Below are 15,634 nucleotides of genomic sequence, written 5' to 3' on the forward strand. Positions count from 1 at the left end.
GGCTCGCGCAGATGATCAAATGGGTTTCTGTGGGTTGGTATGGACAGACACAGAACGTTTTACAACCATATTATAGACCGAAACCTACCGGAGAGAGACAGATTGGCTAAAACTAAGGCTGCTATTTATTTTCTTTGATTGAAAGCTTTATTAGAGTTACTTTGTATTTTTATAATTTAATGAAAATTAGAGGAATTAATAAGATGTCGCTGGAATAGTATTTTTCATTGAAAATGGAACCGCGGCATGGATTTGATTGAAGCCAAATCGAGAGCCATTAGGTTTGGACAATTGGACCATTTTTCAGTTAAGTTTTGGGGAGAATTAGGGGGTGGATGGTTACACTTTCAATCTTATCTATTGGGCCAACGACTCAAGGTATAATCAACAGTGGCAACAGCTAAAAAAGTATATTAACAAATTTTCAAATTTTAAAAGAACGATTTGATAGAGTTGACATATATGTGCTTCACACAAGTCAATCGACACGTTTTATAGAAAATTAATATTGACTTTGATTTTACCCATTACAATAATAAATAGTTTTTTTATCCTTGATTTTACATATTTTCGTATATTTATTACTTATAAGATAAAGTCTTAGAATGATTATATTTTATATAAGAATTATAATGTGTTTTAATTATGAAATCTTTAACGCATTTAAACATCACACGTAAACAGTTTTCAATCTGACTCTTTATCAAAATCGAATATTGATATATGTCGAGAGACTAGCATATGTTATTTTTATTATTTGTGAAGTAAATAATCGATTTTATAGATCGGAGTATTAGAATATTTTAAAAAATGTATACATACTTGCTGCAAGAACAAGTTTATTGAATATAACCTACCATGAGAATTTCAATTGGTATCTTACTCAAGTATCTATAGGAAATATTCTCATATGTGAGTTATGTAAATGATTTTTAGACTTGAAGTAATCAAATTATCTTGTATAAGAATTGTTATACTTTGATATTACCTTACGTATCTTAACAAAGGATGTACAATGGGGTATACGTCGGCTATAGCATAAACCACCTTAAGTGGTTTAAGAGAGATATCCTGTCGTTTTTTAACGTGTCTTAACTCAAAAAATACTAATCAAGGTATAGAATGAAGATTTGAAAAATGAGTTTTTCAAATTTTATTAAATGAAGGATGCATCATCCTAAGTGATTTAAGAGAGATATCCGATTGTTTCTTAACATGTAACTCAAGGAAATCCTAGCCAAGGTAGAATGTTGGATGTAGCATTAACCACCTCAAGTGATTTAATATGATATCCCATTGTTTCTTAACATGTAACTCAAGAAATCCCAGCCAAGGTAGAATGAAAATTTGGAAAATGAGTTTTTTGAGTTTTATTAAAGAGTTAAGAGCAAGTTTTAAGAACTAATTAAGATGATAAAAGACAAACATAGAGTAGATATTGTGTCATGAGCTCACATTTTTAATATTTCGATAATCATGATACATGTCAATTTTGACTTATAAATATGAAACTAATCAATAAAAGAGTTGATGATAAGTGCAAATTTTTTAATTCATCTAATTCTAATTGGATTAGGATTATACTTCATATTTACTACCACCATACGAAGAATTTAATAGGTCATACATACCAAAGGATTTCAATGTAAAAATGTAAAATTGAAGATTAAATTGGACTTGATTGAACAAAAATATAAATTTCAAACACTTAATTGAATAAGCTCAATTTTGTCAAAAACAATTTTGTAAGGAGCATAAAGATTATACAATTGCTCTTATGCTGCAACAATAGGTACTTGTGCACTGCTTGAAAGGTCGAAACCTTGAAAGAGTGAAAACAGAATTCAGCAAAAGTTCCCTAATTCTGAGAATTGGTTTCTCTTCTTTTCCTTGGAATTCGGCGATTTGTCTTCCTCCACTCCCTTGTTGGTTGGTTTTGGTTCTCCTGGGAAGTGAGTTGTTAGCGAGTACCTCCCCTAGTTAGCACTACACTTAGCAGCACAAGTGAACCCAAAATTATCATTGGTGTTATTCTATTTGGAGTCGATGCGAATCAACAATTGAGCAATTTAAAATTTGCAACAACCTAAGCTTTGTGAAAAAAAGATTTTAATATCTTGTTGTCTTAACTTCTTGATTTAAACATCAAAAGCTCAAAGGTACAAACATCTTCTACTAACTAGTTAGGATTATCTATATTAAGCAACTCTTATTGATCTTGTTAATAAAAAAAATTATAAATTTTCCACTGCGTATAAATAACTGTTTGCAAAACTTTTTTCTACACAACCTACTAAGTAATCATAAAATAGAATGATTATTCGAAAAAATATTTGGCCCAAAATTATTGTTCAAATTTAATGTGTCGTATGTCACACATTAATTTCCTCAACTCAATAATTCAACCAATGGAATCCCTAGAGCCCATAATACTTGCAAGCCACAATTTTCCTCAGAACATGACCCTTCCATACATATAAAGATGGAATTCCTATAAATTATCTTTGTCCTATGACAACTTAAGATCTATGTTCACTGTCCAGAGTCTTACTAGTTATCAATTCTTCAAATATTTTTAACTAATTCAATATAATGAAGGATTAGTTTATTTTCAAATGCAATTTAATTTTGAATTAAGAAATATGTGACTATGTGAGTATGGTAGTGCCTTTAAATATTGCTCCTAGTTTTTAATACATGTTAAGCTGTTTGAAGATGTTGTGGAGGACAGAACTTAGATCAAGTTCTTTAAATCAAGTTCGTTAGGTTTTTCTTCAAAAAAATCTAATAAAGACTAATTTTAAAAATCTAAATTGATAGAATTCAATAAGAAAATCAATAATATGTAAAACCTTAATTAAAAATACGGTCTATATACAAAATTTGATCACTATTTATTAAATAGTGAAAATTTTATCATAATGTTTAATATAAACTTTTATATTTAAATAAAGTACCAAAATTTATTCAAATTTTTTCAAAATTTATACACTTGATCTATATAATAAAACCTTTCTATATATCCGCTTGAATTTTTTATTTTAATTTCTATTTAACCATTTGTAAAGGAGAACCTACGCATTTAACCTAAAGAACCTTACTTAAATCTTGTCCGCTTGTGAAATATATATGTCCTGACGATATACACTCAATTATACACCTTATATTAAGTAAATGATAAAAAAAAAAAAGCTTTCTCCAACTATTTATAAGTAGGGATAATGTCATATATAGTTCATCTATATACAAGAAATATTTAATATCGTATCTATATTTTCAACTTGTACCAATGTGTTCTAACATCTAGCACCATTAACAAAATATGATAACATAACAACAAGAGTGGAGCTATCCAATTTTTATTGAAGGGGCCAGAGATAGAGATAGAGAAATAAAAATTAAAAATTTTAAAAACTAATATATTAAATTTAACCAATAATAAAAAATTTGATAATAAAATAATTTTATATAACATGTAAATAAAAAAAAGAAAGACTTACAATATATAATCTCTTAGGAAAGTTGTGCTCGATCATATTTTCTGAATTCAAATTCATTAATTAAAAATTATGTACTGAAAAACATCTATTTCTTTAGGATTGAGTGTTGGACATTTTTTATTCACATTACTTTTATTCATGAGTTGAAATATTGAGGCCTGATGGCTTAAGTGTAAGAGAATTATTTGGACAATCTGCATTTTTTTTTTTTAAAGAATTTGTCAATTATTTTCAATCTACTCATACTTTAATCAAACTTGAAAAAATAATTAATGCATTTAATATCCAATATTGTTATTTTATTTTTATTTAAACTTATAATACTAAATATATAATTATAATGTATAAAATATAAATAGTTAAATACGATATACAGGATTAATAATTTCTTCTTATATAATTAGGATTGTTTAAAAACTATAATTCAAAATTATTTCCTTTCAACCAAATATAAAACGTAAAGCATATAAAAAATATATACTCAAGATAATTTTTTCTTACATAATCAAGATTAATTAACAAATGATACATTGATGAAATTTTAAGGAACAACGCAACACTACAACTTATATTTAAAAATTACATAATAATTTATTAATTTTTAAAAATTAAAATTGTGAAAAAAAATCCACATGACAGCAAAAAAGATGAACATAACAAGTAGAAGATGGAACCCATATATAACATAAAAAAAAGAAAAAAATATGATTGATGGTTCATAGAAATTTGAAGAAACAAATCTATAGAATCTTAAAACATATGAACAAATAGTATAAAAAATAAATAAAAATAATAATATAAATTGGAAACCATAAAAAAAACTTTAAAATTGAGTGAGGTCTGTGGGATTTTTTTGTTATTTTTATTTGTATTAATTATTAAATAAAAAATTATTTTAATGGGGTATTAAAAGAATCTATTAAACATTTTAAAAATTTTATATAATGTAAAAAATATTTTAAAAATCCCCCTCCCCAAATTAAATGAGGCTCCACCCATGCGTGTCAAAAGACTAGACTTAGTAATTTTGGACATGACACGATAACACGAGATGGAAAGATACGAAGTTAAATAGGTTTGGATTTAATCTTATCATATTTCGTGTCTTAACCATGTAAACATGATTAACACATTTAATTAATCTTGTTAATCTTATTATCGTGTATAAACATGTATCAGTAACACGTTTAATGTTAATGATGGATTTTATTAATATGATAATAAATTTTAAGTATATTATTTATGTTAAATATTATTATGTTTGATGTAATTGTTTTTATAATTATTGATTTTAAATTTGAATAAAAAAAGTATATTTAATTGTAAATATTTTAAGTTAATTGTGTTAATTGCGTTAGGAAAAAATTATGTTAATTGTTTAATCGTGTTGTGTGTATAAAAAATCTTAACATATTTAATAAACGTGTTAGTCATGTCATATCATGTTATACGGTTATTAAATATATTTATATACATTTTTCAAATGCTGACATGAATAATTATTCGTGTAGTATTCGTATTGACTCATAAAATCATTAATATCTTATATTAACACGATACGATTAAAATATAAAAATACAAATTACTAAATCTATAATAAGTCAATCAAAATATGTTATTTGACCAAATAAATATCATATATTTTCTTTGATTGATAACTATGATACGCACATGACAGACACATGACATAATCTCATTCATTAATAAAAATTAAAAGGTTTCATTTTTCTTTTTTTTTCACAAACTATTAAAATTAGATGTTTGAAAAATTAAAAAACAAAAATTCTTTAAAAAAGAAAAAAGAAAATTTTAAAATATATATTTTATTTGTTTAAATAAAAACTCAAAATTTTAAAAAGAATATATTTTCTTTTTTTGGCCTTTTCTTCTCTATGCTCTCTTTTCTCTTATTTCTCCTAATCCTCAATGATCGAATTCGACCATTTTTCGATTGGATAAGGTCAGACGAGACTGGATCTGGGGTCAAAATTGTCAAAACAACCTTAAATCAAGTTGAAACTTGAGGTCATTTTGGCCATTTCGACATCAAATCCAACATCGTCCAGTCGGATAATGATCAAATTCGACCATCAGGTGAGGTGTCGCGAGAGAAACGAGAAAGGGGAGGAGAGAGAAAAGAAAAAGAAAGGAAATAGGAGAATTTTTTTTAAGAAATAAAATTTATATTTTTAAACTTTTTTTTTGAAAAAAAATTTCTAAACGTAAAGATTAATTTTTTTTTTTTTAGTGAATGAGGTTATGCTATGTACTTGTTTGATCCACAAAGTGAAACGGCAATTGTTTGATAGCATGGTGCATACTGATTGTCTTAATGACCCAATATTTTTATAACGATGATAGATATTGAGTGACATTGCTAGGCAGAATATAAGTTTGGGTGCCAAATTGAATGTTTTATTTTACGAGATTTCACATTAAATATTTTTCTATAATATAAGAGCAAAATATGACCTTATCATCATAAGTATTAATTATTTCCTTGAAAAGGATTCTCCTTTCAACTCTTTGATTCTCATTACAACCTTTTACAAAAGTAACGATCATTGGTCCACAATCCAAATCATTCCGGCATGATTCAATAACATTATCACCAACAATTTTATAAGGATTATAAAAAAACCAACGGCCTCCCAACAGAAGCCACCTACCTCTAAGTTTGTCTCTATGCTAAATTAAATAGTATCCATAATTATAAAATAATAATAATAATAATAATAATACTAAGAGACAAAGGAAAAGTGCAACACTCCAACATTCATTCATGGAGGTTGACCAAATTGCCCCTACCACGACAATTCCGAAGATGGGAATTTCTCAAGAATCAAATGTGAACCACTTACACTGTGTGAGAGCGACCAATGTAAAAATAGTCCAGTCCTTAAGGGGTTTGAGTACCCATAGGCCGAGGGTTCATTATCTGCCAAGAGCTCACAGTTTGAAGCTACACCACACTTCCTCGATCGAATTTTATCCATTTTGTCTTAGATCTTAAATGAAAAGCTAGTCCCCTTCCAGGTAATCCATTTGCTTCAGTGGCTCTGCTGCTGTCATTCACTCCTTTGCACTCTGCCACTGCCACATTTTTTTTGTACATAAAAAAATATATATTGCCTTTCCCCAACACGAAAAGGCTCTGACGAACTTACACATAAAATCTCTGCGTGACCCTTGCTCTGCGGCGCCTTGGAATATCTGTGTCAACTACGCTCAGCCCACGGGTTAGCCTCGTTTAAGGAGTCTTTCCAGTTTCCAGTTGAGTTCACGGGTAAGCTGATTGAATTTTCTGTGATTCATGAGTGATCAAGTTTGGGTTCTGATTTTTACCTGATCCGTTTGCGGATCCCTGCTTTGTTTTTAAGTTAGCTAAATGATTTTTTAGATTGAGATCATTGGTTCATTGACTGTTTTTATTTCCTAAACGTATTTCTCTGCCTGGCTTTTCGCGTCGTGTGGTTTGGCTTCTTACATAGTGACACTTGCATTGATGGCAATTAACTCTCTTTAAATTTGTGATTTCCTTTTAAATTTTTTCGTTAACGCATGGATATGTACGGATGAGCTTTAGAGCCAATTTTACGATTTAGGATTAGAGTGATTTTTTATATGTATCTGATTGTTAAAATATCTAACGGTCAAATTATATTGGTTGACAGTAATTCTCATGTTGAAGCTGGAAAACAAAGTAATTACTTACAAACAAAATCAAAATGTTAAATTCGACTTATTTTTTGCGGTGTTCGTACAGATTGAGTACTGAGCCTATAGGTTGATAAGTTTAAGGAAGGAACTTGTTCCACCATGGGTATTAAGGCATTAGACCATGAGTCACTGAATGAAAATGTGAAGAAAGTTCAATATGCAGTCAGAGGAGAGTTGTATCTTCGAGCTTCCGAGCTGCAGAAGGAAGGGAAGAAGGTATACTTTGCTTTCTTTCTTCTAATTTGTTTGAACATTGAATTTTGGCTTCTTATGCATCTTGTTGAACAACTAGATACCGGGGTTTCTATGAAGTTGCTTTTAGCTATTGCAGTGAACAGAAAATGTAAATTTTGATGTATTGTTTACTGGGTCATTTAAAACCACATCCTTGTTCTTAGATATTTTTGAGAAATTATCATAATCGGTTTCTTGCATTTGTTAGCTAAACTTATAGCACTTATTTACCGCACACAGCTTGTACTTATGATTGTTTTTGAATTGACATGACTACTAGTTTCCTGGTGAAATGCCTGCCTTGATTCTATTTTCATCTTTTGTCTGAACATTCCTCAAGGAAGGATTTCTGCTGTCGAACACAATTAAAAGGTCTGATAAAACCAATATGCGGGATGTGTCTCCCTACTGTTTACTAGAATCCATTATGTACCGGGAGAGTGTGCACTTCCACATGTTTAGTGCTTCCCAAGAAGAATTTGTTTCAGAATTTATTTGTTGTGGTATTCTGGGGAGTATAGTTGAAGCTTTTGTGCCTGAGTAGTGACTAAAAGTCTAGAACTCTGATAACATGTTGCTATCAATATTAATGTAGATGCCATAGTGGTCCCTATTGTGCCAATAGACAAGATGTGAATGTGTATATGCCTTCCAAGTATAAATACTTAATAATGGTTTTATTTTTCCTTTTTCACTTAATAAATTGTTCTCGTGTGTGTATGTTAATATGTTTCACGGCTTATTTCTGCAGATTATTTTCACAAATGTTGGCAACCCTCATGCTCTTGGACAGAAGCCACTGACTTTCCCTCGCCAAGTATAATATTTATTTTATTTCAGTTTCCATCTGTTGGAAATATTTTGTGTTTCAAAAGTATGTATTGAACCAAGAGAATGTGCTCCTGCAGGTGGTTGCTCTCTGCCAAGCTCCGTTTCTGCTAGATGATCCTAATGTAGGACTGCTATTTCCTGCAGATGCAATTGCAAGAGCTAAACATTATCTTTCATTGACTTCTGGTGGTCTAGGTATATCATCATATTATTTATAGGAAAATAACATTCAAACCACCCGAAACATCATCCTGTCATTGAATGACTCAAGTCTTGTTTTCTTCAACCTATATACTTGATAGATAATTGGCTAATTAAGTTTTTATTTCGTTAATTTTGCAGTTAGTCATATGTTTTGCCGAATGTCGTCATACTGAAACTACTTTTAAATTTTAACCCTTTCTTTACAATACCTTACTTTTCAATTTATTTACTACTTTACAATTGTGCTATTATGTAGTTCCTTATATTCACCCATTCACTATAACTGATTTAAAAACAGTTCCAGAGGGTTCTCAGAACTTAATGGCTTTGAATATGATCTGCAATATAAATAACATTTTGTTCCTTTTCCATATATCTAGGTGCATATAGTGACTCCAGAGGTCTTCCTGGCATAAGGAAGGAGGTAGCTGAATTCATCGAAAGGCGTGATGGGTATCCTAGGTGATAATCTAGATTCTATAACTCATAATGTCACCTTGTTTTGAAAAGATTGTCATTTTTGGTTCCCAAGTTGTAAGCTGAATGGTTGTTTGCTTCTTTTACTATTGGCAGTGACCCGGAACTCATATTTCTCACTGATGGTGCCAGCAAGGGTGTGATGCAGATCTTGAATTGTATTATCCGTGGTGAAGGGGATGGGGTAACATATTTTCCTCATCCATTTTGCTAAAACATGATTGCACCGATATCTATTTCATTCATTTCTTCTCATCCTAGTTTAATTTTTTCTGGCTTATAGTTTAGGGATTTACCATTTTCCCAGTGCATGATGAAGATATGTTATACTCTATAAAAAATTTCGCATTGCCAGGTTTTGGTTCCTGTGCCACAGTATCCACTTTACTCAGCTACAATATCTCTCTTTGGGGGTTCTCTTGTTCCATATTACCTGGAAGAGACTGCAAACTGGGGGCTTGATGTTAATGATCTTCGCCAAGCAGTTGCACAGGCTCGCTTTAAAGGAATAACTGTTAGTATACTTTTTCTCTTGCTAATTTATGAAAGAATTTGAGAAATATGGTCTGAAACTATACAAACATCACAATTGGATAAATTGATAAACAAAAAAGAGGCTTGAACAAGACTTATAAGCATATATAATTTGTTTAACTAAATTATCCTATTCTGCATGCTAAGCAGTTTTGGGAGTTCAAAAATTGATTTATTTTGGCTGGCACTAAACAGTTTTACCTCCCAAATTGATTTTATCTATTCAAATCATAAAAGCTGTTTGTTACACTCTTATTTCATTTGGATTTAATACTGTGATACCTACCTTTATTTTGATATGAACTGCTCTTTCCCTGATGCATGCCACCACCAACTGAGTCTCTTTTATGGTTGAATATGACCAGGTAAGAGCAATGGTAATTATTAACCCTGGCAACCCTACTGGTCAGTGTCTCAGTGAAGCTAATTTAAGAGAAATATTGAACTTTTGTTACCAAGAAAATTTAGTTTTACTTGGAGACGAGGTTTATCAACAGAACATATACCAGGATGAGCACCCCTTTATCAGTGCTAGAAAGGTAGATGCCATTTTGCCGTTAGATCAACTACAACTGAATCTTTGCAATGGAGTTTTAACTTTCTTAATTGCATATATTTCCTTGTACCACTGGAAGGTTTTGATGGATATGGGGCCACCCATAAGCAAGGAAGTCCAGCTCGTTTCTTTCCACACTGTGTCTAAAGGATATTGGGGTGAATGTGGGCAGCGGGGTGGATACTTTGAGATGACCAACATTCCTCCACAGGTTTGTGTTCTAATTTGCTTAATAAGTTTCATGTTCCTGAGTGGGAGCCAGGAATTTATCCCAAACATCAATATATGATGAAATGTGAAATAATTATAGCACAATCACTGTTGAATTTTCATGGAAAAATGAAATACAACGAATTCATTATGACACAAAGGTCATGGTCATATAGAAGGAGGTATAACAAATAATCCTCCCAACTTTGATTTTATTATCAAACGGGTAAAATTATTTTAATTCTTGCTATATATAATCACAAATGAACTGTTTTACCATGTTGTTATATATGTAAATGCATATACTTTCTTCTTTTTATTGTTCTTCTGACCTGATGTGGGTTCGAAATCAAACACAATATGGATTCTTGAACTGATTCTCAATTATGTTTTGATTTCATGATTTCATATTGCAGACAGTTGACGAGATCTATAAGATTTCATCAATATCGCTAAGTCCAAATGTTCCTGCTCAGATATTTGTGAGTTGATGTCATCCTATTTTGAAGTTGGGCACTTCAATGTTTCTACTCTAGTTATGTTAACAGTAAGATAAGTAAGCTTCCTGTTCTCTTCACAGATGGGGTTGATGGTCAACCCACTGAAACCTGGAGACATTTCATATGAGCAGTATGTTAGGGAAAGGTATGCCTGCTATGACCCAGTTTCCAACGAGTTTGGTGCACATTTTTCTTTCTGCTTAAATATAAATGAAGGGAAAATATTTTTCAGCTTTGTGATGTTCATGTTGAATAGATCCCAGATGTTAATGCATGTCTAACCATCTAATTTTGGTGTTAGAAACTACCGAAAAAAGATTTTTTCAGTTATTATTGATACTTTATGTAGAAAGGTCCGGAATTTGGTTTGAACCTTGGGATGTTGTTTTCCACTATGAAATGAAAAGAAGCTCTCTCCTTTAGCTTTAATTAACAGTTGATTTCCACCAACTATTTTCGTTTAAAACTTGCAGCAAAGGAATTCTTGATTCATTGAGAAGAAGAGCATGGATAATGACTGATGGATTTAACAGCTGCAAAAATGTGGTTTGTAATTTCACTGAAGGTAAATAGTTGTTGTCAACAGGTAATTTGATATCTTGCTTTATTGATTCCAACTCACTACTTACTCGATGGTAATCGTACAGGTGCCATGTATTCTTTTCCTCAAATACGTTTGCCACCAAAAGCTGTAGAAGCTGCCAAAAAGGCAGGAAAAGTTCCAGATGTTTTCTATTGTCTCAAGTTGTTGGAAGCAACTGGCATCTCCACCGTCCCTGGTTCAGGATTTGGACAGAAAGAAGGGTACTTTTCAATTTATTTTCTTTTCCATTTATTTATTTTGGAATTTTAATAATCATCTTTACTGTTGTCCTACCAGAAAGCTTCTTCGACACTTACCTTTCTCAAGAATTTTTGTTCTTTAAACAAATGTTTGTTTGTTTCTGTTTCCTTTTGTCATGTTAGAAAATTTGCTTAGATCAGTCCTGCTATTTGTTTTGATAATACTTTTGTAAAATAAGTATGCTTAGGTCTAGAACCTGATCTTATAGTTTTTATATGCTTCTAACCAAGTTATATGCTTTTCATTAGAAATAGAGTCAGAAAACGTAGGCCTCCCTATCTGTTTCTAACAACTTCTGTGTAATAATATGCTTTTTCTAAACAGTGTCTTCCACCTAAGGACAACAATTTTACCCGCCGAGGAGGACATGCCTGAAATTATGTCCAGTTTCAAGAAATTCAATGACGAGTTCATGGAGCAATACGAAGATAATTGGAGCCACTCAAGAATGTGAAGGACGCTTTAAATTCCTTGAAACTGTATTATATTAATTGGCCATTGCAAGCCACTCTATACATGCGCAAACTTTAATCATTTTCTCCTTTTACTTGAGCTATAAACTTCATGCCATTGAAGATTATTCCTGCTTCTTCTTTTTTTTTTTTTTTTGTTCTCTTTCTTCCTAATAACATCCCTTGAATATACAGTACTAATCTTTGAACCTCGGCCTCATTGCGCCTTTAATATTGTCGTAAACTCATAATAGAGTTGAGTACAGTTCTAGCTGATTTATGAACAAATGTTGGAGCAAAATGTAGAAATTAATCTATAAAAGGTACAAATTTCTTAAAGCAAGCTGAACATCAAAAGCCAAAACAAAAACTCAAAAATCATAAATGGATATTTTTATAATTTTAATATTTTTCTTATTTAATTAGGAATTCTACATATAAATTATAAATATAATAAAAAAAAATTATTTAATTTACTTGTATTAGGACTTTAAGATGGTCATGTTCTAATTAGGAATAGAACATTTATTTTATTTGAATCAATTGTTAATTATTCTAGTTATGGTAGACAATCAAAAATATAATTTTATTAGAGTTTGAGCCTATAACATTATAAAAAGTACCTTTAAACTTAATTTTTTAAAATTATGAAATAATATTTTACATTTTTTTTTTCAATTTGAGTTTAAGTTTTTACGTTTGAAATTTGATTATTAGCTTTAAAGGCTTAATCGGGTACTAGTTTTTATTTTTATGATACCTCACTGTGTAACAAATGCTATAATTCCAATGTGAACTCTTACCTGTCTGCCTAACAGGATTTGCCAGAAAGGCATGACCATGCAAATTCACGATTCTGAGTAAAATCTCGTTCCCAACCTGCGCCAAACTAATTGCAGTACTGAGTACTCTTTGCTAATAGAAGTAGGAGGTCCACAGCGCTGCTGTACCCATCAGTATGAATAACGTGCATCTAAATGGAAGAAATGGTACCATAGAGCTCCCAACCAAATGAAGCAGAGCAGTTGTTTTGACATATCCGTCGTAGGAGTTGGAGTATTTGTCTCAGTAGCATCAGACACCACTAATCAGTCCCTTGCTGAACAAAAAGAAAAGAAAGAGTAGATTTCTTTTGAGTTCCCTTTACAGAACCAGCTGTGAAACTCTTTGTTTTCCGGTTGCCGCTGACACTTACAAAAAGAATCTGAATTATGGGTTTTTCTCCCTTAATCAGAAGCACCAGAAATCCAGGATCATCCTTTAGAATGACACATGCTGCGGTAACATATGCGTCATAGAGCTTGGTCCCGAAAGGTACCTGGAGCCATGGACGAGTCTGCAATTGGCAAATTAATGTTTTGTTTTAAAGTGACCGCCCGCCCCTGTCATATGTTTGAATGTTTTGATTGTACATTTGGTGTGCATACGGCTACCTCTGGCATGTGTAAGGCGGTGACTGGTGATCTCTCAGAAGCTAAATTTTGTACATTTTTGTCACTTTCGATTCCTCCCGGCGATCTGCCCGAAGAGTCGCATACGAGTTTATCCAAGCAAATCACCACCAAGCGGATTTGTTTAGCTGACGCTTGGTTGACGTCAAGCCATGTTGCTTTTGACATTTCACCAACAAAAACAAAATTTACTGTGTTGGAGTTTCATGCAAGAGTTGCTTTTGACTGTGAACTAAATACTACTGTTCTTTTATCCAATGTTAGCATTTGTCAGGCTTGTAACTAAATTTTTCTCAATTTGGTTTTATATATACAAGAATGTAAAAAGCTTAATATCAATATGACATCGTTTTAATGGACCAAGGTAAAAAAAAGAAAAAAATTTTAATTAAATGACATTTGTCAGGAGATTCAACTAAAAAAAATTGAAAAATTTTATTTATAGATATATATATATATATATATCAACGTAAAAGATTTGGCTCCAAATCCAATATTCTTTCTGGACAACTGGTTTTAGTATTCTTTAATTTTTCTTTTAGTAACCAAATCCGGACAATTGATTTGATTCAATATATTAATTAATTACTGATTAGAAACTGCATGTTTCAGCCACCGGGGGATTTCACTGTGGACTAAATAGTAGTATGCATGCACCATCAAGCTCTTACTTTGTCTTCACTGCAGACATGATCTTACCATGATTTTCCTTTTTATCTTCTTTCTCTTAAGGGATAAAATTGGACCTTGAATTTGAGTTTTCCCAGAACTAAATGGAGTACCCTCTTTATATTTCTATTTCCATCAGAAAGGCTTTTTGGCAATTAAAATCAAAAATTAAATCAGTTTTTTTATTCGAAATGCAAGAGAATAATGAGTATAATAATAAATTAATTAAGTGAGGATTAATACTCAAATATATATATATATAGTATAAATATTAACAAAATCCCTAAATTGAAAGAAAGTGTAAAAGATTAGTTAAGCTCAATATAACTTTCATTAGGCTTGATTGATCATACAAAGCGTTCTTGTTTGGAGTTTTGTTTGTCTCAAGCAAAAGGAAAAGAAAAAAAGCCTCCTTTTGAAAAAGCCTCGTTAAAAAAAGGCTTTTGCTCTGGTTTTATTTAACAAGAAAGGAAATATTACAAGCAACGAGGAGAAAACTGGAAAGTAGGCGTTGAAAATTTGAAGAAAGAAAAATGTCAAATAAAAGCAAAAAACTGATGAAAAGAACAATAAGCAGGGAAATTGTTGGTGATCCCAAAATTTTGGCGCCAAAATCCAAGTCAATATCACAATCCCATTTATTATTATTATTCACTTGAAAGCTGCCCGTAGTTTCACGGGCAAGTTCTAGTCGGGGTTAGTCTTTTTCTTTTCTCTCTCTTTGCTTATGTCACGAGTTTCCTCGGGTTCTCTTTTTATCGCTGTCCCTGATTGGTATAAACACAACATTCAACGTTGCCTACTTCCGATTACTTCTTTCTTTCAATTAATGAGCATTATTATTATTATTATTTATTTTATTTAAAGCCCTTTGCATTTTAGCTGCTACATTTCTCTCTCTCTCTCATGTTCCTTCCAGGCCCCCTCTCTCTTTCTTGCTAAACCATAACCTCCTCCTTTCCAACACTTTCCTTCTGCTTTCCCTTTGATTCCCTTTGATTCTCTCTACAAAGGGAAAGGAAAAGTGGAGGGGGAAACCAAACCAACAGAAAAAAAAAAGAAAAGAAAGGAAAAGCCCATCTTTATTCTTTCTTCTTTCTTCTTTATTCCCTTGGTCCTTCCTAGTTAGCTAGCTATAATAATAGTTGAAAGGTTTGGTTTGGTTTTGATCCAAGGATATGGGGGTTTCAGGGAAGCCTCAAGTGGATGGGGGGTTAGAGTCCGAAGGCAAAAAATGGGTTATTGCTGGGATTTCTTTACGAGCTCCGTTGAAGCCTATCTACACAAATCCAGTGGAGAAAGATAAAGAAATTAGTGGCGAAACAGACGAATGTTCGACGACTCCAACAGGGGAAGAAGCTAGAATTCCTACGATATTGACATGTCCACCTGCTCCAAGGAAGCGAAAGCCTTCTTTGAAGTGTAACTATGGAAGTGTTAGAGAGTTCTTTA

The 15,634-nt window shown here is 31.6% G+C and overlaps 2 protein-coding genes across 3 annotated transcripts in view; both read left to right on the forward strand.

Moving 5' to 3' along the window:
- LOC18609536 (glutamate--glyoxylate aminotransferase 2) lies at window positions 6,435-12,267 on the forward strand. 2 transcript variants are annotated; one of them, XM_018116155.1, is made up of 14 exons: window positions 6,436-6,786; window positions 7,267-7,436; window positions 8,206-8,271; window positions 8,363-8,480; window positions 8,870-8,951; window positions 9,063-9,150; window positions 9,322-9,480; window positions 9,866-10,039; window positions 10,136-10,267; window positions 10,683-10,748; window positions 10,847-10,911; window positions 11,240-11,331; window positions 11,414-11,570; window positions 11,935-12,267. In XM_018116155.1, exons 2-14 carry the CDS (start codon window positions 7,320-7,322, stop codon window positions 12,062-12,064), a joined length of 1,446 nt encoding a protein of 481 aa, XP_017971644.1. In that variant the 5' UTR covers window positions 6,436-6,786; window positions 7,267-7,319; the 3' UTR covers window positions 12,065-12,267. The 2 variants fall into 2 exon arrangements, with proteins under 2 accessions (XP_017971645.1, XP_017971644.1); XM_018116156.1 differs by lacking the exon at window positions 9,866-10,039 and having other exon boundaries at window positions 6,435-6,786.
- The window catches only part of LOC108660705, a 1,147-nt gene continuing 507 nt past the window's right edge, over window positions 14,995-15,634 (forward strand). Inside the window, exon 1 of the mRNA XM_018114971.1 lies at window positions 14,995-15,634. Coding sequence (XP_017970460.1) covers window positions 15,361-15,634 — 274 coding nt within the window. The 5' untranslated portion in view covers window positions 14,995-15,360.

Source organism: Theobroma cacao, chromosome 2 (genome assembly GCF_000208745.1).
Source record: "Theobroma cacao cultivar B97-61/B2 chromosome 2, Criollo_cocoa_genome_V2, whole genome shotgun sequence".
In the NCBI taxonomy this organism is placed as follows: Eukaryota; Viridiplantae; Streptophyta; class Magnoliopsida; order Malvales; family Malvaceae; genus Theobroma; species Theobroma cacao.